This window comes from Pteropus vampyrus, unplaced genomic scaffold (assembly GCF_000151845.1).
Source record: "Pteropus vampyrus isolate Shadow unplaced genomic scaffold, Pvam_2.0 Scaffold41, whole genome shotgun sequence".
NCBI classification, from domain to species: domain Eukaryota; kingdom Metazoa; phylum Chordata; class Mammalia; order Chiroptera; family Pteropodidae; genus Pteropus; species Pteropus vampyrus.
The window spans coordinates 10,797,613-10,818,807 of NW_011888822.1; the positions used below are offsets into that span (position 1 = coordinate 10,797,613).

Genomic DNA, 21,195 nt, shown 5'->3' on the forward strand with positions numbered 1-21,195 from the left:
CCCACTGGAAACTGTAATCCTATAGCCAGGGTGGAGCCACAGTGGTTCTGATGAGCAGACCACCTGGGAACCACCTGGCAAATGGCAGTCACTGCAAGGACTTGATAGTAAAGGAGATCTCGGTTCCAGTCCTGGCCTTGTCTCCAACTAGCTACGTGGCTTCTGCAGGTTATGAAATCATTCTGAGTTCCACGACAATATGAAAGCAGCCATAGACAGTGTTTAAATGAATGAGCATTTCTGTTCCAATAAAACTTTATTTATAAAATGAGCAGTAAGCCAGATATGGCTGTTAGGCCATAATTTGCTGGCCTCTGTTATAGATCAATTGCCTCAACGCATATTGGCAGGAAGTAGCAGTACTAATTTTGAAGACAATTTGACTGCAGGTTCTCCAAAATGCTCGAATGGGAAAGAAAAATTTGTGGTAACCAGTGTGTTCAGTACTTCGAATAAAAAAAAAATTACAAAAGAAATCATCTGATTTTCCAAAACAAATCAAAAAAAAAGTTGAAATGAGAAAGAGCTACTTGGAGTAATAGGAGCTAGAGCTTACTGCTTAAATTTCTGGCTCAATAGGTCCTAAATATGAATATGAAAATGTGCAAAAGTTTACAGGCTTGTGAAACTGGGACAGTTCTGAAACCTTCTAGAATTTTAACAAATAAACCCAAAGCATCACTATTAATTCATCAACACAGAATTTAAAGAAAGAAAGAAAACACCATGCCTGTCCACGTTTCAGAGTTCGCTGCCTTCTGAAAACAGTGGGACCTGATAAACACAAATGTTATTGTTATATAGTCAAATACATGGCAATACGTCAAAAGGCCACAAATAAAAAAGAGAGACTGCGTATTGAGTGAAAATGTCTGAAAGTACACTAGCCAAGCAAAAACCTTCTAGGGTTATTTGAAAATAGCTGCCAATGGTGGAGTGCAGAAAATGCAAGCAACTGGAATCCACTGGGCTGCGTCAACAAATGAGAATGAAAACGAAGGAAGAAACGTGTGACTGGGCAGAAGGCAGGTTAGACCTCGAGAGAAGACACCCAATATGGGTCACCTGATTCTGAGAACATGAAAACCCCAAAGAAAGAAAAGGCAGCATGACTGTGATCTTTCTAGAGATTAAAGAAACCTCTTTACCGAATGCTTAAGGAAGTCTTTGAACAAATATTTAGAAGAGCTACGAATCTGAGAAATACTCAAGTTATAAAACATCTACTAATGGTGGTTGAACTGAAAGCAAAAATCTGGGAAGGATCAGAAGAAAAAGAAATCGTTCTAGTGGAATAAAGACCAAATGATGTATTCGACGAGGAAACACAAGATTTATAAGGCAGGAAGGAAAGTGAGGATACTTTTAAAAGACAGAGAGGCTTGTTTTGCATTTGCCTGTGTGAAAATCCTGCATGGGGTTCATTGTTTTTTATATGCTGTTTCAGACCGTAAATGATTTATATTTTTGCAAATTCTCCCCAACCCCTCCCTTCATAAAAGGCCTAGTAAATATCTGTATTCAAGCTAAAAGAGGAAACCACTATTTTCCTTTAAATGTGCGGATGTGCATGCACACAGTAGGTTAAGTGAATACACACGTTGTTGAATTGAATTTAAATTAAATCTAAAATTTCTTTTAGGAACATTGACTTTAATTGATCATAATTAAGTAGTCATGTGATGCCTAACGACAGGGATCCATTCTGAGAAACACATCATTAAGCCATTTCTTCACTGTACGAACATCACAGAGTGTACATATACAAACCTAGATGGTATATAGCCTACTACACACCTAGGCTCTATGGTACACGTAGCCTATTGCTTCTGGGCTACAAGCCCGTACAGCATGTTCCTGTACAAAACAACACGAGATTAAATCAAGCACAGAGAAAATGATGCAATCAAGAGGCATGGTAAGCATGAGATATGTGAGGATGCTGCGGTGTAACGCGGCCTAATATTTTACCGCAAACTTTTCTTCTTTAGTGAGTGGAAAGAATACATTTTAAATTGGTGATGAAAAGTATAGTAAATACATAAACCAGTAATGCAGTCCTTTGTTATCACGTATTATGTACTATATCTGATTGTATGTGCTACATTTTTGTACAGCTGGCAGCTCAGGCTTGTTTACACCAGCATCACCACAAACAAGTGAGCAATGTGTTGTGCTATGATATTAAGATGTCACTAGGTGACAGTTCTTCAGCTCCATTAAAATTTTATGGGGCCGCTGTCCTATATTCAGTCCGGCGTTGACCGAAACGTCATTATGGGTGCATGACTGTATTCACTTCTAATTTAAATGGAGACTTTAAGTGCTGTTTTATAAACTAAAAGAGAGACTTGAATTTGGATCTTGGATATGCCACTAACCAGTTCTGTGGCCCTAGGTCAGTTATTTAATCTCTGTTACTTAATTTCCTCATCTGTAAAATGGGTATAATAATCCCTACTGCTTTCCAGAGGTCATGTGGACAGAATGAGACATCACTCCCGAAGGCTAGAGAAAGAACTGATTGAATGTGAGCTCCCTTCCTTTCCCTAGTGCACCATGACATAATGTGATATTTCGTACTTTAATTCAAGCAATTATTTAAATAGTAATTACTATTTGTATTTACATAGCTGCTTTGATCCAAGAAGCTCAAAGGGCTTTAATAAATTTAGCATTTTAATAAATGTTTCATTTGCATTCCATTGATTTTATTTACCCACACCAAAACTTAGAATTTCCTAAAGCAAGAGAGTCAGACAAGCTAAAAACAAAAAAACAAAAAAAAACACCAAAAAAAACCCCACCAAGATAATATCTTTATGTTTGCTAGTATCCCAGGTCTGAGTTTTGTCTATTTACCTAAGAAGTCATGACTCCCTGGTCCTGTGGAATAAAATGACAGTAGAGGTGTGAATGTACCTGCTTCCTCTTTCAGCTCCCTTCAGCTTCTGAAATTCCTCCCCAACACGCTTCTCTCAGGCACTGTCAACCAAGGTATGCCAATGAATTTATATATAATCAGCACAATAAACATTATTAAATTGTTGGAAGAGAATCAAAGCATGAAGCTCAGCGCCAGTACTGAATTCTAATGATGCTGAATGTCCGTGATTGCACAGGGACAGGCTCTTAACAAGCCTTGATTTGAGCGTTGGTTATCGCCTCACAAATCATGGGCCGCTCCTCCCGTAATAGTGCTGAATACTGATAAATGTGCGTACCCTGCGCAAAAGGGAAGTGGGTTTCTATTGGCAATCTTTATAAAAGTGTGTTTTTTCCCTTCTCTACACTCAAGGGTTTACCCTGAATGATTTAATTATAATTTTCCTTGTGTAAGACAAATTAAAGAGGAAAGTAGGAGTGTCGTGCCAAGCGCATTATTTATCTCCTTAACAGATTGCAACTCACCAAACCCCAGAGCTGGCGCTGCAGCGGCTGCTCACAGAAGCCCGCAAACTGCATGGGGGTAAGAGCAGGGAGAGGGGTTTCCCAAAAGGCAGGGAAACATGCAGCCCAGGTGAGATTATTAGACATCTCACTGCTTTAAAAACAAAAACTCTGACAATACTGCCTTTTTCAACAAATTTTCACTCCTAAATCCTTTCAAAAAGAATTCTTAACCTAAGATTAGAGCTTGAGGGGCTAGATTATCATTCAGTGTGGCAGGGGCTCTTGCTTGTCCAGATACTGCTCCAGGAAAATGGAGGGAAAAAGAATATTACACTGAAAGCAAGGGAGAGCTTGGAAAGATAGACATTTCACAAACGCATTGGTGAGCACGGGATGAACCTTTTCTAAAGGACTCCTAAGACAAACGACAACTCAGGGTATAAGTGAGAACATATTTCTGCAGTGATAGCTTTTTTGATCATTTTCCACTATTCAAACAGGCTAGCACACACAATTTTAAAATTAACCATTAGAAGGTAAAACCGCATAACATTCGTTATAAGTACCTATATGAACACAATGATTGATTTTTTAGTTTATAACTATTGAATTATCTTCAACCTAAGGTGCTCATTTGTCTTATTTGCTACATTCAGTTAAAATGTGCTAACCAGAATTTTCTTTTAATCCAGTCACATCTAGGAACCTACCAGGTAATATAACCTGAGATCCGAGAGATGAAATAGTAGCATATAATTTCATAGCTGTTTCTTCATCGCATGTACAGTTGGAAAATTCAGCCTGTTTTTGAATCCAGATTAAGGCTCGGTAAAACCTAGATTCTTTTCTGATCCATATTCTAATTTTGGCATGTAGTATAATGAAGATTATGCTCAACTTTTGTGCAAATAAGGACCACACCAAAAAAAAAAAAAAAATCAAATAAATTCATTCTCCTGGATTTAGACTGTCTCTTAGATCCATTTGCTTTCAAATGCGCTTTAATACATGAAAAGGGCTATTCTTCTCCCACTTGCCTCACTGCTAATCTATCACCTGACTGCAGATATGTAACCTTTTAGAATGAAACCGAGCATAGTGCATCTAAACAAGAAGAGTTTCTGTGTCACAGGAAATCTGTGCAGGCTCCACAACGTCCGACAAGATTGCAACAAATACCTTAAGTGCATCAGTCGGCATTTTTCAGTATATGGGCCTCCTGCTCTGCCTATGGATAAAGATGTAATTCAATCACTTTGCAGTAAATGGACAGCATCAACCTGAGGACACCAAAAGCAAGTATAGCAAAGGACAACAACCTAGAACCTTTAAAGCGATCTAAGGTTTAGTATTTTTTTTTAAATTGCAAAGACATTGTAAGACATTATAAAGCAAGAGCTGAGACTGACTTCCAGACACACCAATCTATCTTAACTGGAAACAAAGGAAGCTACATTTGGCCTGATGGTTCCAAACTGATTCTTACTGTCCATCATTCTATTCTTCAAGCTCTTCTAAACCAGTAAGTTTAAAACGGAAACTCCAAACTAATCTTAAAAAGAAAGTTCTAAGTTTTGGTTAAAACATTTATAAACTTCATTTCTGGGAGTCTCTCATGAGTTTTATGCTTGAATGTGATACACACGCACACAAATATTCAGATGTTTTCTGTGATTACTAAAGTCTAAATGGATAAAACGTTGCGGGCATAAAGATACAAATCTAATTTAACCAGTGGGCTTCCTAATGTTCGATATTTCAAGAAGTATATGAAATTATACTTGCAATTGCTTAAGTGAAAAACATAATTAAGAAACTTTCACCAAGTCACTTTTATTTAGAATGAAATATAAGATTTGTTTTTCCCGATGGAAATGACAAGACTATCACATATTACTTTTAAGGTTTCGTCTGTCTGTGGAAGCTCTGCACTATCAAATATACGGGAACAATTTAAAAATAGTAAAGTGAAAAAGTTTTTAATTTTAGGAACATTGTACATATATTCTACTTTTGGAAAGCATCGACAGTAGTATTAATGTTTCTGGGTGCTAAGATACAATAACATGGATTAACGATTTCATTTTCTTATAACTGTAGGCTCACATGGCATATTGTAGATCTCTAAAACAACTTTAGCTTTAACTAACATCCAAGTGAATCTCAGGGCAATTTAAAAAGATAAAGTCTTAACTTCCAAACAGGAATACGACAACTGAGACAATGCTACAACGTAGTCCATGATCAAGAGAAAGTGCACTGTGTATGCTTGTGTGTGTGCATGCATGAATCCCTTCCGTCTCTCTACTCTTCAAACCTTTCTGAAGGTTTACTATTAAAAAGGCCATGTGCTTTGGGGACACAATGCTGCAAAGATGGGCTCCCTGCCATCAAGGAGGGCAGTGCAGAGTAGTATAAGTTTTATTTTTTCTCAAACTATGAATCAAAATCGCCCACAGCAGACACTGCTATTCCCTTAGAAGGCATTTAGAGCCAAGGAAATCAGCTCGTACGGAGTGAGCACTTGGCAGAAAGGGTAAGCCAGGAAGGCTTGAAATCCCACCCACCCAAAGAGAAACTAAAAGACACTGCCTGGGTTCCTAAGTTTAGGTTAGATCGAGATAAATGCTAATTTCATGTTGAAAAGGTGAAAATAATTAGATGCTTCACACCGAAACAATACTGAATACATTCTTAAGTAATTATATGCACATTCAAGTCACACGGATCCAATTAGGGAGCACAGAGATATGGCGAGGCCTGACCACCCATTCCCCTCCATGTTAAAGACAGTTTGGACACAGCTCGGTGGCTCATTCCTACCTTTCCCTTTTGGGGGTGTGGACTGAAAGCTGTCCATTAGTAGAGGCATGCGGGTTCATTATTAAGGAGGTCTTGGAAGGGGCAGAGGAAGAGACACATGTCGTGGTCAGATCCAAACTGCTGTGATTGTTGCCTGTGGTTTCTTCTGCAGTATGAGCACTTGTCACTTCTTTCCAGAGCTGCTGCAGTTCTGTTGGAATCATGCCTGAAACAAACAAATTGGATAATTAAATCAATTAACAGCTAATTCCGTCCTCTTCAAACAGTAATTAAATCAAAGAGTCAGTAAACAAAGCCTAGTATTAGGTTTTTTTTTTTTTTTTTTTGGTATGTGTAGTTTTTTCCCCTCCCAACTAAAGCAAATACGGTAGTAACAAGCATGTCTTCCCCCTGAGCAGCCGAGGTGAAGTGCCCTCATCATACATAAAAGACACCCATGAAAAGAAATCAAAACACAGCTACTTTGCAAAGACATTATGCCTCCATCCAAACTGTTGTTTCTAGATTTTTTTGGGGGGGAGGGGGGAAAGAAAAAAAAAAAAGGTAGATAGATGTTATCATATTTTTAGACACAAAGAAGGGCTCAAAATAAATTTGTTCAACTATATTATTATGACAACATGAATCACAAAATGAATAATTTTTGTGCTTAAGTCTTAAATGATGACAAATAGCTTTGTTATTAAATATAGTTTTTATTAATCACTTTTAGACATAAATTATGAATTCATATCGTCTTCCTGAAATGCTTTTCAACTTTTAACAGTCAAATTGATTATACTATGATTATTTCATTAACACACCTATCTTCCTCATTAATTTTGGTTTCCAGTACCACATGCTTAATTGATGGATGTGTCTACTGAAAAACTGAGTAACTTTTTATACAAGTAACACTATTATTACTGTCATTTCTTACAGCAATGCTAATGAACCATTGCAGAGTAAAATGAAAATGCAAAATAAAGTTGGAGTAATAAAGTTCTCTTCGTTTTTAAGGAGGCCAAAATGGACATGGGTCTTAAGGAATAAGTGTTAAACTGTATTTTTCCCAAGAAGAGATATAATCAGTATGTCGATCTTACTACTGTGGCCTCATAGCCTTTATTCTGGTGACATGCCTCTACAGCCCAGGATTTCCAAATTCTATCTCAACACATATTCCAGTGCATACATGCACAGAAAAATATTCGAAATGACAACGAACAACAGCCACAGTTTCCTCTGAAAGGACACCTGAAAGAAATCATGAACCCTGTACATCATAAGGCAATTCTACATTAGACCTGGACGTCTGGATTGCAGTTCATTGTTTCAATCAACTGTAACACAGCTGTCCTAGAAAGCCTGTCATTTTCTGAGTATATAGCAGCAACTGAAACAGGCATGTTTCTTACCAAATCTAAGGTATCAAATTAAAAAAGAAGGCTGTGTGCATTATATTCATTTGAAACACATAATAAAAAATGCCAAGGTCTAAATTTAATTTATTTTTGTCATTTAGAATACAATGGATAGATAATCATCTCAACGTGATCAGCCAAACATCTTTACTTTGCTAAACTGTTAAAGATTTTAATTATGCTAGCATTGGAGAGCACTGGTCTAATGAGGCGATGGACTCCAGAGAATCCGAGTGGTTAAGAACTGTGAAATGAGTCTGATAGGATTTTTTTATATTCACCGTGGATCGTTTGCATATCAAAGAGGAGTAAATTATTGCACAGCAGACCAATAACCTTCTCCGCCTTTCTGAGAGGAGCGTTAACAAAAACAGTTGGTCTTTCCTAACGGTTCTCCACGAAAATGTTCAAATGCTCAAGTATTTGCAATTAATATATATTATCAAAGAGGTTTCAAATGATACATTAAGTGGTCAGATATTCTTAGAATGCATCCTCGACAGCCAAGTCGGTTTTCTTCTTCCTTCATAAAAATCAAATGCCAATTATATTTTGATGAATTTTGTCCCAAATGAGCATTTAGTTATTAAGCATATTCAATTATTACTTGTCCCTTGAAATTAAACCTTGGAGGCAAATTAAACAAAGGGAAAGGTCACTACAGAATCCTGTGTCCGGTTTTACTGCATTTGGGCTATTGTTTTCTAACACCTTGCAAAGAGACATGTGGATGTTTGTGTGGATGTTTGTGTAGCTAACAGGCCTGCCACTGATGCCTGCACACCAACAATTACCTGTGAATACGGCTGACCCTCAGACGGCTGTTTACTCAATTGACACAATAGTGAATGGGCTTGTCTATTGATGATAGCGTATTGATATAAAGCCACACAAGTCAACACCTATTTTTATATTCTAGGAAGTAAATACACTTGAAAAGGACAAGCCACCTATTTTTCAACATAAACTAACCGATTTCTGGTTTGGCTGCATGGGAGGTGGGGAGATGGAAGAATGTGGTTCTAACAACTGTGTTAACACTTTCCCTGGGAGAAGAAGCAGAACTTTGAAGATTTTAAAGGTAAACTGTGTATCCAGCAAATAAAGAAAGAGACATATGTTTAATTACACTTGTTACACCTGCAGAATACATTCACTGTTACTCTACTCTCCTTTTATTCCAATGAGCGAGCCAATCAGTTTCATCGTCTACAGGGAGAAATGATAAATAAAATAGTAACTCACTGACTGACAACAGGTAGACTTCTGGGTCAAATTTCAATGTGATAATTATGTTTAAGAATACTCTCATTCGACTCAGAAGGCAGCGGTCAAATCGGTCTCCTTCGTCACTGCTACACCTTGTTAGCGATGTTAAACTGTTAGTCCCATAAATACTATCTACCAACGGATGCTGTTATTTGACAGCCAAGATCTCATGATGGAATTAAGACAGATAAAAGGTAAGCGAGCCACTGAAGGGATATCAGACTGAAGGAATATCAAATATCCAGAAAGCACACATTTCTTCCAAAATTGTAGACAGGAACAATTTACAGGGTTAAACAACTCCACTGCCAGGTACAGAACCGAGCATGGAACTTTCTCCTATCTATAGTTTACACTTACAAATTAAAAGGTAAGAATGATATTGCAAGTACATTTCTATATGAAATCACGGGTGCTGGAAAGGATGAGATGATTAAAGAAACCAAGGTGAAAAAGATATGCTAATTATGTAAAACAGAAAAAGACCTACAATGACCTTATGAACAACAAAAATACGCCTCCATTTTATAACCTTCAGGGAAAAAAAGGGCCCTCAAAATATTACTCTCTATTCCTATACTTTGATATTTACATACATCTTTTTAAGGTTACTTAACCAAGTAACCATGAGCAGGTATGTAAAAATTCTTGATGACTGTATCATGAAGTGGGCATTACCGGCATTTTTAACACACAACCCTTGAGCCTTGCTACCTTTCTTTTTTCCCAGGATAACTGGCTAGTTCATTATAAAAGAAAATGCAGACACAGGTTTAAAAAATGTATGTTGTGGGGACAGTTGACAGATTACTGTTCATGGAACTCAATTTTATAACCCCAGGTATGACTGGCTCAAAGACAACAGAGTTGATCAACCTTTTTCTGTCCTTGTACATCTGTACCCAGGTGACCATGTTCAAGCAAGCAGAAAGTTGATTTAAACCTCATAATGACATCAGTTTTAAGCCATCATCTCGCTGATAAAAAAAAAAAAATTGTGTTGTAGTCCAACATGACTGAATTCTCAAGCCACTTTGGGTGAGGTGGGAGGGGAGACAAAACCAACCTGATTCTACAAAAGATGGCAACGACACACCGGTAGTTCATATCGCTCCAAGAACTTGACTCCAGAAATATATATATTTCTGTTTATGTATCTTGGACACACATAAAGGTACCCGTTAGATTTTAAATGTGCATCTTCCTAATGTTGCAGGGACTAATAGTCATAGCGCACTGCTAAGCATATCAATCAATGTCGTGGCTAGTGAATTACCTACCAGTGTCTCTGATATGTTACTGCAGAGATTACACTTCATGCATCACCACATTCATTTCTTTCACATTACACATGAGCTTGTCTTGTCACTGCCCAATTGCCCTCTTTTGGACAGCTTAACTGATGTACTACAACAATGAACCTTACTGAGCCAACTTAATAGTATAGGAGCAGTGGGAGAAGATGAGAGGTTGAAGCCTGAGTCCAGTGGGTGTGTCAGAACAGCCAGCAGTTTCCAACAATAAATCCGAAGGTGTAATTAATGCACGTCGGAACATTTTGCAGGTACAAAATTGCATTAGCTGATGTGCCCTGTCCTTTCCCCTGGTATTGCTCAGTGACCGAATTTTCTATTTTGACAGCGATGGAGATGCTGATTATGTATCAAGCAGCTGAGTGGCAATGGTAGAAATGGGAGGAGGGAGCAAGAGGGAAGTTATAGGGAAAAGTCCTGGTCCCGGCATTAAAAACATAGACAAAAACAAACAAACAAAACCCCAGAAGGGACAGAAATTGGGTGTGGTTGACTCAAGGGAGAAGATTCAAATGTAGACATGCCTCACTGGCTCCACCTGACAGCAAAAGTTACTGAACAAATGACCATGCCTTATGTACCATGAAGGGTCAAGGAGATTCCATGTTTTCAACCCTCTTCAGAAGGTAAGTATCCAAGACACCAAAGGCTTCAGCTATCAGCCTTCAAGGAATATGTACACATATATCCTAATGTATTAGAACTGAAAGGACTGGGGGCCTGGAGGAGACAATGAAATCTGCTGTAGCATGTACAAGATGGGGAAACTGTATTTCAAAACAGTATGAGACTTTCTTCTTTCCTTCCTTTCTCTTTTCTAGTTCTGAATAATCCATTTGCATTTACATTATGCATGTGAAAGTTCAAGTTGCTTAAACCAAGAAGATGTCCCCAAAACAGTTATCGGGCGCTCATTTGTTTCTGATGTCCAACACCAACCGGAATAACATACCAATGGCTTTTCAAAAGAAAATTTTAAATCCATGAAAATCTGTTATTTTACAAAGAACCCCAGTTTTTGAAGAGCTAGAGATGGAAATGTTACCTGTTCTGATGAGTATGGAACCAACCTGCTCAAAAATCAACAGCCCAATGAAGGTAAAAAAGAAAGAAAAAAAAGAGAACATCCAACAAAAAACGACTTTGGTTTTTCTAAGAGAAAGAGTTTAATTTAATCGTTTACAGAAAAATAAACCTGAGTCTATCCCTAGATATTAAAAAGTGACATATATAAACATTACTAAGATTTAAAACAGAAGTTATATGATATAAAGTATAGCTTAAAATGACTTTAAAAAACCCTTCAGGAAAATTGATTTGTGATTCCAAAGGCTGAAAACACTAGAAGATCTGATGAAAAAGCTCAATACTTCAAAGTACCACGGCCTTCTCCTACTCTAAGAATATGCAACAGTGGATCACACTGGTGCTGCTAAGACTTCAGACCACCCTATGTCTTCGTTTGGGCATCAGCGAGAACTTCAACTTCTACCAAGGTCCATCATTACTACCTCATCTAGCTTTTTTCCTAAGTTTGCATGTGCACGTTTTAAGATGGTCGATCTCTTTAATGAGGAGCTGGAATATGCCACGAGACACCCCACCACCTCTGCCTCACAATTTTCACAGAGTGAGTGGTGTCTTCTGTATAATCAACACTTACCTTGAGCAAGGGGTTGGAGGGGAAGGGCGGGCTGCCCCGGCTGAATGGTTAGAAGGCCTTGGCGCTGCAAAGACAGGAGGTGCTGCTGCTGCAACTGCTGCATCTGTAAAAGCTGCTGCTGAAAAGCCAACTGCTGGGTAGCCACCTGCTGTTGCTGTAAGAGATCGGGAAGAAAAAAACAAAAATGAGATGGCCACGTCCCAAGGAAGGTTAAACTATGGACGTTTGAAAACGCACCGTCATCGTCGAACCCTGAGAATGGTCACTAGAGTTGAGGGGAGGGCTCAGTGTCAAGGCTGGTGTGACAGGGACAGAGCACATCACCTCTGAAAGAGGTGAGCGGGTGGAAGCTTTACCTCTCTGCTGCCTGCTCCCACAGAAAAATAACTCGTCAATCAAATCAGCTTCTCCTACAGTTTGAAAGGCCTAAATTTTTGTAGTCAAGATGTGAACTTTCTAGACTTTGAAAATTTTAATTATACACACTAGAAAGAAGACTGCAGTACTCTAGTCTGGAGGGATTTGAACTCTGAACCTTTGAGGTGTGAAAGAACAAGTTTCCTTCCTCCCGCCCGCTTCGGGAGAAGCTTTTAACTACTCTGTTTATCACTTCTGACATAAATAAATGAGAAAAAATCAGACCTTTGAAGAAGAAAAACTTCATCTAATATTGTTAATTAGCCATGACAAACGATGAAATAACATTGTAAATCTTTCATAGAAACAGCCACTAGGTTTTAATTACACACATTCATAATTTAGCAAACAACATCATACTCAACTGCGAGTGTTTAATAAGAAGGACACTTTAAGCTTCAGACACCTTAACTTGGCTTGAGTTTCAGAAACCCTCAGGTCTGCTTGCTAGTCCTTCTTCCCCACTGGCTTTGTTCTTGAAAAGAAGGGGCTTTACAATTTGATAAATATCTTTTTGTTGATTGGACAATGACAAGAGGAAAACTTTTGTTGTGTAAAACATCAATACATCATTCCAGTGTTTAGCAGACCTTGCTCCAGCCAAAAAAATTAATGTAGATTTCCTCAGTAATTATCTGAGTGATAGAAAGATAATACAGTGCAGTAGTACAATAAATAGAAGGAAATTATCTAATATCCTTAATCTGCTAGGAATCAAATCGAGGTGGAGGTCTTAGCTACATCATGGCTAACAATTATGAAAGAAAAATTAACCCTTCTCAAACTACAGTAAAAAAAAAAAAAAAGGCTCTTTTAGAAAAGAACAAGATCTGTTTTCCTAATTCTGAGTATTATTCAAAACATTAGAGAGACTTTAGCAACTAAAAAGACTACACCCTTTCAGAGCTCCTAATAACTGTACTTTACAAACAACTGCATTCACTTAACCTAACACATGACCTTGATCTGATACATCCATAAAATGGTATGTGGATCAAGACCTTCTGATGCGAAGTTCAAAGGAAGAGAAAAATGGTGGTTTCCTTTCTGTCTCTATGTAGTTTATGTTACAGTAAAAACCATCATTCTCATATTAGCAACCAATTTCAGACTTACTACCATGCCACTGAGAAAGTTAATTGAGTTTCACTCCAAAAAACAAATTCTATACCACTAACAACAAAAATTTAAATAAATTTAAATGAAAAGCCAGTGTTTTCATTTTAAGAACAGCATGCATAAAATGATCCAATTGTTTTCACCCCTTCCCAAGTTATCACATTAATGTAAAACCCAATGATAGTTATATTCATGTCAAAATGATTTTTCACTTCTTCAACAGATATTAATTCACAACACTTTTTTTTTTTTTAAAAGAGGGGAAGAAGAGGTAAAACAACACTGATACAATTAAAAAAAAATCAGAGAATTAGCTATTCTTGAAGAAAATAATGGCGGGGGAGTGCTGAAGTTTAGGGAGAGTGTTTCCTGTCTTACTGTAAATGAAATGTTTGAAATTTTGTATTTATATAAAATGACTGATGGTTTTTCTGTTGTCTCTGTGGCCATCCCTAGGAAAAGCTCATGAAAGCTGTCCACGTTTGAAAAGCCAGGATATAAAAGTATACAAGGTCCATTGTCCAAAGAAAGAATTTAAAAGCAACACTGGTTGCCAAACTGCTCCCCACCCAGTTACCAAACACAGGATACGAGCCCATTTGTTTACTTCTCACAATTGAATGCATACAAAAAAGGTCTCCATGCAGTCCCCTCGACAGGTCAGTAGTCAGTGTTAAAATGCTCAAATGCCCTGATAAACCTTGCATTTCGGATCCCCTCCCTGGAGCTGCAGTCAAAGGTCTGTTTTCCTTTCTTTGGCTCCTCCCTACTGCCTAACATAAACTGTCATAACTGCCCGGGACAAACGGCCCTTTTAAAACAATCAACTTAGCCTACCTCCCCCGCACAGGATGGGATCTTTTTTTGTGGCTTGACTTACTATTAATTCTGCCTTCTATTTTCCACACCCATTCTGTCAACCATTAAAGAGCAGTCACTTAAACAGCGAGCTATTTGGGGCCTAGAGAATATCTCCTAAGGAAGGTCTCAGGTCTAACTCAATGTGGAGCCCAACTTTCTCAGGGAAACGCCTCTGAGGCAACTTTAGGAGAAAAAGCGAGTAAAGGTTCAAGTGTCTTACTGCAGTGGTAATCTAAAAGGCGAAAAAGCAGGGGAGGGGGACCCGACAATTCAAAATTATGAGCCTCTAATGACGGAGGATTCAGTAAATTAATATACTTGTTCCATCTGTCAACATCCAAGTTTAAACCCTGTTAGAGTCAGAACCACCAGTCTACATCATGAAATTGCTACCATGTGACTCTATTTCATTGCAGCACAAAAGGACCACCACCTGCATGATAATTTCAGGAGATTATGCCTTACTTCAGGAAAATAAGGATCTCTTAATCACTGTTACAACAGGTCTTGGCCAAATCCACTGGCACCGGTGAACATGTCGTGGAATCCAAGGAGACCTGCCCTTATGTCTGCCTACGCTCAGGATGCTGAGGCAACATAGCTCCTGTATCACTTTTGCCTTTGAAATGGATGACAAAGTGCGACCACAGCAAACCCGGTGTCCTGGAGATGCTAAAACGGTACTGCAATGTCTCGCCTTCTCCTTGTTTAGACACAAAGTATTCCCTTTTCTCCCTCACATGCCTTCCCAAACTCAGACACCACCAGCATCTTTGCATGCCTAGATGCCCCCTTTCTGACAGCAGCAATTTGGGAGAGTTAACTTTTATCCTTCCTTCTGCTGTGTAACTTTCCCTTTCACATTTCTTTATCTGCCCTCTGAGCGCATCTGAACTTTCATGTTCTCCCAGCATGCAGACGTGCATTCCAAACTATGTCTAACAGACCAAATAAGAGGTTAATAAGAAGTGGCAACAGAAAGGAAAAACACAATCCCTGGTAACTGATAAGAATGACAGTGGCAGCCCTTTTTTGTTTGTCTTCAAATATAGAGTTAAAGATCTTTAAAAAACTAAATTTTGATGCCTTTGAAAAGAAAGAAGCACAAAATAACAACAGGGGGTTATTGCCTGTGAGCCACAGGGGAGAAACTCCATAATTCTTATTCTCCCTTTTGAAGGCTGTTAGAAATCTGATTCAAAAAAGCAACAGCAGAAGGGGAAACCTCTTGAGGCTGTAACCATTTCCTGTGATCATGCATAATGTGCTTCAAAAGTGGGTTTTTACCAATTCTGTTGATCAATTGCACCTCCTTCATATCCCTTCTTTTTTCTGCTGTGTTTACATCTGATGTGACTCAATGACAAGCACTGTCTGAGACTGTGAAACAGGCCTGTCATGTTGATTTATGGGCGCATCAAACCACAACTTGTCCAAACTGAAGCTCGCAGTTCATTAATTAGAGAGTTGTGACTTTGAAGTCAGCTTTCAGACTGTGGTTTTTAACATTTGGCTTAATTTATATGCTCTTGAATGTGGATCTCTAAGGAAAAAACTGAAATTCCCTTCTTGTCTTTGAACTTCTTTTGACCGCACAATAATCATTTCTTTGTCCAGAGTGATGCCTGCAATCCCAGAGTCATTAACGCGCATTGAACTGCCACTGATGAGTAAGCCCTACTGAATTAGAAAAACAGCCAGCAAAACAAAGCTGAGAGCCTTCTGCACAGTGATATCTCACAATTACATGCCTTCCCTCCCTGTGCCATTTCCATTTTAATTACTGTTAGTCCTTTAGATTTACATTTTAGACACTTTTTAATCTGTTCCTTTTTTATTATAACAGCACCCAGTAGCGCGCCACTGTACTTAGGTTGTGTCAGCATTTTCATTAAAACACCTCCTCCCCTTTAAACCGCCCCCCCTTCCCTCAACTGCCCCTACTCTACAGGGGTTTATATCCAGGCTGCTAAACAGGACTCCAGGGTGAAAACTTGGCAGGGCGTGGAAAATGTACCCAATTTGTGTTGAGGGCGGAGCTGACAAAGGGAGAATGTCTGGGTCATTCCCAGTGTGTAAAACTGGTGCTTCCTGGCCTCTAATCTCATGTGAAGGACGCGGATGTGGAGGGTCACCTGAGAAGACTTCCTGCCAACTAAGGAAAGTGGCCACCTGCGTGCCGGGCCAGTGACGAAGCCGTTAAACTGAACTGTGAGCTGTTCATCGAACTTTAAATTCTGGCACTCCAAGAACACTTAAACGCAAAGAATTTCAGTCACTGGAAAAATATGAGGAATTAACATCGGATAACTTTGGAATGGGTAGAAAGATGTCATGATAATACATACATGCACAAAGATACGCCCCCAAAATGACTGAGCCTCACCCACACAGAACTGTACAGAAGGTGAGATGGAACACCCCCTGGGAAGGACTTACCACTTAGGGAGCTAATACTGTCCCCTAGCTGGGTGGGGTGGCACACGCAGTAACTATGTGCACTTACAAAGTATTGTGCACATAGAAGCTACTGTAATATACTATTTTTTTTTTTTTTTGGTCAGGGAAACACAAAGAAGTGAAGCTGGAGACTTCTCTAATCTTAACTCGTGCCATCGCATACATGCCTTTAGCAGTTATGATAGGTACAACTTGCAGAAAGAAGTTCAACGGCGATGGGAGTGTTTAATCTCGCTCTAACTTTGTTTGTCCAACCTCACAAGAGGTTAATTCTTCCAAAGGAAAAGGCCATCACCACACACCCAAGCTCTCTGAGCTGGAAAAAATAATCAAGTGTGTGTCCAAATCAAATTTTACTGAAAGCACTTCACTTCCTCCAGGCACATCTTGCAAAAGGAGCCCTGAAGGTTCTGCCCATGATCTCCCTTCCCGGAGCTCACACGAGGTACACCTGCAGTGGTGTTATAAAATATGTGCCGGCAAACAAATGGAACCCAGAAAAATCTGAGCGAAAACAGGACAATAACTCTAGTCTGAAAGCTGAGAACCGATAGAGTCAGCTCAGTTGTGCAATCATTTAAAAGATGAATGACAGTTTAATAGCCACTAGATAGTCCTCTGGGATCTGTGGTTTGAAAGTAAAATATGTATTGTCGGTACCTCTTTAGGCTGTTTTCCAGCATGTTGTTGTTGTAAAAGTTGAAGCTGCAACTGTTCCTGTTGTTTTTTATAAAACTCTTGAAGCTGCTGCTACAAAGAAAAAAGAGGATGGTAAGTAACAGAGGGTAGGTAGTGCCAATCCACTGTTCCTTTTGGTGCCATACAAAACTGTGATTTGAAAAACAGCATCCTTTTATCTGCAATGGCCTGACCTTTAGTTCCAAACTCGACAATAAATTTCAGTACACACTGACTATTCTTGGCATTATTGTTTGAAAAGTAATCCCCAAAATGAACTGATGAAAAACATACCATTTTCTACGCAAACTAATTAAAATAAGGCAAGGGATGACCTTTGATTGTACAACAAAGCCAAAATGCCCTTGCTGAGAGTCTGGTGAATCTCTACTGAGAAACATGCACATACTTTCTAAATGATAGGGTTGGGCAGAACTGAAGGTTGTTTAGCGTATGTATCAACAGCTTGGGTAGCCAGCCTCCTCTGCATCCTGTCCCCACCACCTCACCCCAGCAACTCCTGTCACTATGGTATTGAATCTCATCTTTTCCACTCAGGTGTCCATGAAGCCCGAAGATTAGGACTCCATGGCACAACGGCTGCCAGAAGTTCATTTCAGCATCAGCATATGTGAAAGAAATAAAATCAACTCTGTACCTTACAATCCACCCAGTCCCCAATTTTTTTTTTATGTTTTAAAGAAAAATTCTGTAAGCTTCTGAGTTGAAATGGGGACCGCAAGAGCTGTCTGTCACATTTAAACCTGCTCCCAGTGCGCTCCCCATTTTGCTTTGATTCACACAATTCAGAAGCCTCTGGACTTACAAAATAAAGGTATAAAGCCACATAGGCTTAAAAGATCTTATTTCTACCAAGTCCAATTATAGCCCTAATCTTAGTCCATTGGGTTCTCCAGGCCCAAACCCTACGCGCTTTGGCAGGGTCTTTCTCCTTCTGGGATGCAAATGCAACAGACTCTTCAGGGACAGGTCTGTGTCCAGCCTCACCCACACTGCTCTGCTTAATCTTCAAAAGGAAAAGTTGCTGCTCAGGTGAAGGGAATTTTGAATGGAGTGATGGGCCCTGGGTTGCGCAGGTCACTGGAGGAGTAGGAACAATTACCTGTTGAAGCATGAGGGCCTGCTGCTGCTGGAGGAGAACCTGGAGCTGCTGAGGGCTCAGCACTTGTTGCTGGAGGATCTGCTGCATTTGCTGGGGAGTGATAACTTGAGGTGTCATCATAGCCACTGACACGGGAACCTAGAACATTAATAAAGGATAAGTTAGAAGCCAGGAAATCGCACACACACACAGCCTCCCAGGTTCAGCGGCTGACTGTCATCAGCCTGCTTCAAGAACTGACCAATTTCCCATGCACAATGCATTTATCCAGAGGGAATGCAGCAACAAATCCCATTTAATTTATTATGGAGTTTATTTTAAGTAAAGAAAAAAGAAAACCTTGCAGCACTGACAGGTGTTCCAGGCAGTTTTTCAAGCACACAAGGACTAAAGGCTTAATAAATGCTATCTGGAGTTAGGTTAGAATGATCTCAATTTCTTATTAAGAATGAATTTTCAGTCACAATGAACTGTAGGGAGTTAATGCAAACTTGAATTTTGGTTTAGAGAAGTAGACAAATGGGAACCAATACCTTTGCAGCTGGAGCTAATATGATCCAGTTCCTCCATGGACTGTGATTTTAAGAACAATCAGGAATGCTTAGTCTTGTGGATAACTAAACCTTGGACGCACCTTCCGAACTTAAACACAAACCCTTCCTGTGATGCCTTTTACCCTTCCTTATTCACCCAGCATACAGATGTCTCAATTCTTTCATATTACGTGTGATACCATTAAAAGCCGCTTTCCATGACATTTCAGTGACAAACAGCTCCAGTGATGAACTTGATAGCATTTCATATTTGCAACTGTTAACACATTTCTGCACGGGCATCTCTGCAAGGAACCTGCACACAGTATCTGAAAGGATGATGTCTTGTTCAGATAAAACACTGACATTAAAATGACAGGCTGTCTTGGCCAAGGTTACACAAATTGTATTCAAGCGGATACCTAATGACAATGCTATGAATTCTGCAAGCTTTCTAGAATGTAATTTAGCTATTCAAAATAATCACTGCACTTGTGTTTAATTTGCAGACTACATGAGAACCATTTTGTCAGTCCCCGTAATACAAGAAGACTATTTCATGAAAAACCACCCCCCCAAATAAAAAGATAAGGAAAGAAAAAAAAAAAAACAATGAAAGAAAAGACAAAACCTGTATGTCTTCTAACAGTAATATTTAAGCATCTTACTTTTCTTTGGTTTCTAATCAAACATGTGACAGCAAGAAGCAAGAAGCAGTAAAGGATATACTTTGTTAAAAAGGATCTGCTGTCATCTCATGTATTACAATAAAAGGTAATAACATGTTTTGCACTTTGCCTGTGTGCCACTTAAAAAAAAATCCGGCAGACAATAGCTGATCAGAAGATAAAAGAATTTAAAAATCTTTCAGGGGAACAGTAAGCAAAAGCAAGAAATGCAGTATTAATTTTATGTAACATAATGTCTTAATATGCAGTTTATCTTGACTTTTTCACATGATTTGTCCTGTCATTTGCATAGCAAGCTCTCATTCCTAATTTCACAGTCATTATGCACTGATGTCCCGATTTCTCGGCATCACTAATTTTGATGAACTAAAAATGGTTCCTGAAGGTCAGATTCATGTATAGTGAACACCCTCTACTGCTGTCAGCGGCATGTTTTGTGTGGGGGAATGTTTATGCGCCAGTTTTGCACTATTTGGAAAATACTACCTAGAACACTTGAAAAATTTCATTAACCCAACTCTGGAAGGTCATCAAGAAATTCTTCCTACTGCAGTGGCCTTTCAAGTGTAGATGTAGCTACACTGTAATTTAAAACAGATGGGACCGTCTGAATATTTTTATATGCAAACGGGGACAGATGTATATGAATAGATAAATCAACCTTTTAAAAAGATACTTTGTCACGTGAAATATCCCAATGGTTAGAACACTGAACTTGGATTCAATCTAGGGCAAACACCAAGAAGACATTATCGAAACACCTAACCATTTATAAATTAATTACAATTAGTCGACTCTGTCCTTATATAGAAGAAATGTTTTAAACTTTTCAATATGTATTGGGTGCCAATCACTATCTATTGAGCTGCTAAAGCCAACATATCACAATAGAAGTTTACTTTTCCTTGAGTGTTGCATCATCATACAGGGAGGCTTGATTAAGCAAACAAAAGAACCATGTTTAAGGTTTCTTTTTTCCTCTGCTGTTTCTTGGACTGTGTACAATATAAATATTCTTGAGCCAAATTTCTGATGGTGATGAACAGGAAAACAGACAGGAATAGGGTGGTGTAAGATCTAAACTGGTGATGAACACGAAATGAACAGTGTAATAACAGAAATCATCATAGAAACAACCTCTTTGTAATTTTTTAAAAGAACTATGAAAAGGCTATGCTAGGAAGGGGGACGAGAGAACTTACAGGGAGTGATTGAAATGCCCTCTTATCTGGACTGGGGTGGTGGTCACTAAGATGAATATAATTGCCCAGATTCTTCCAACTATATACTTAAAATGAGTGCATTTTAATTGTATATACACTTCAATAAAATTAATTTTAAAAATTTAAAAAACTGACATATATAATTTTCAAACCCTTACATACAGCCAATAATTTAAATCTCCTTTTACCCTAGTTATTTATTCAACTTTTGTAGAAATGTTACAGAAC

At 38.7% G+C, this 21,195-nt stretch overlaps 1 protein-coding gene across 7 annotated transcripts in view; it reads right to left on the reverse strand.

The window, feature by feature from the left end:
• FOXP1 (forkhead box P1) overlaps positions 1-21,195 on the reverse strand; it is a 220,418-nt gene that overhangs the window by 72,330 nt on the left and 126,893 nt on the right. For 5 of the 7 annotated variants that reach the window (XM_011358495.2, XM_011358493.2, XM_011358497.2 and 2 more), the window contains 4 exons: positions 18,523-18,660; positions 17,382-17,471; positions 11,865-12,018; positions 6,217-6,421 (listed from right to left, as the gene is read on the reverse strand). In XM_011358495.2, the coding sequence (XP_011356797.1) occupies positions 6,217-6,421; positions 11,865-12,018; positions 17,382-17,471; positions 18,523-18,660 (587 nt within the window). The remainder of the gene's footprint in view (positions 1-6,216; positions 6,422-11,864; positions 12,019-17,381; positions 17,472-18,522; positions 18,661-21,195) is intronic. The other 2 variants (XM_011358494.2, XM_023529706.1) reach the window with 1 other exon arrangement.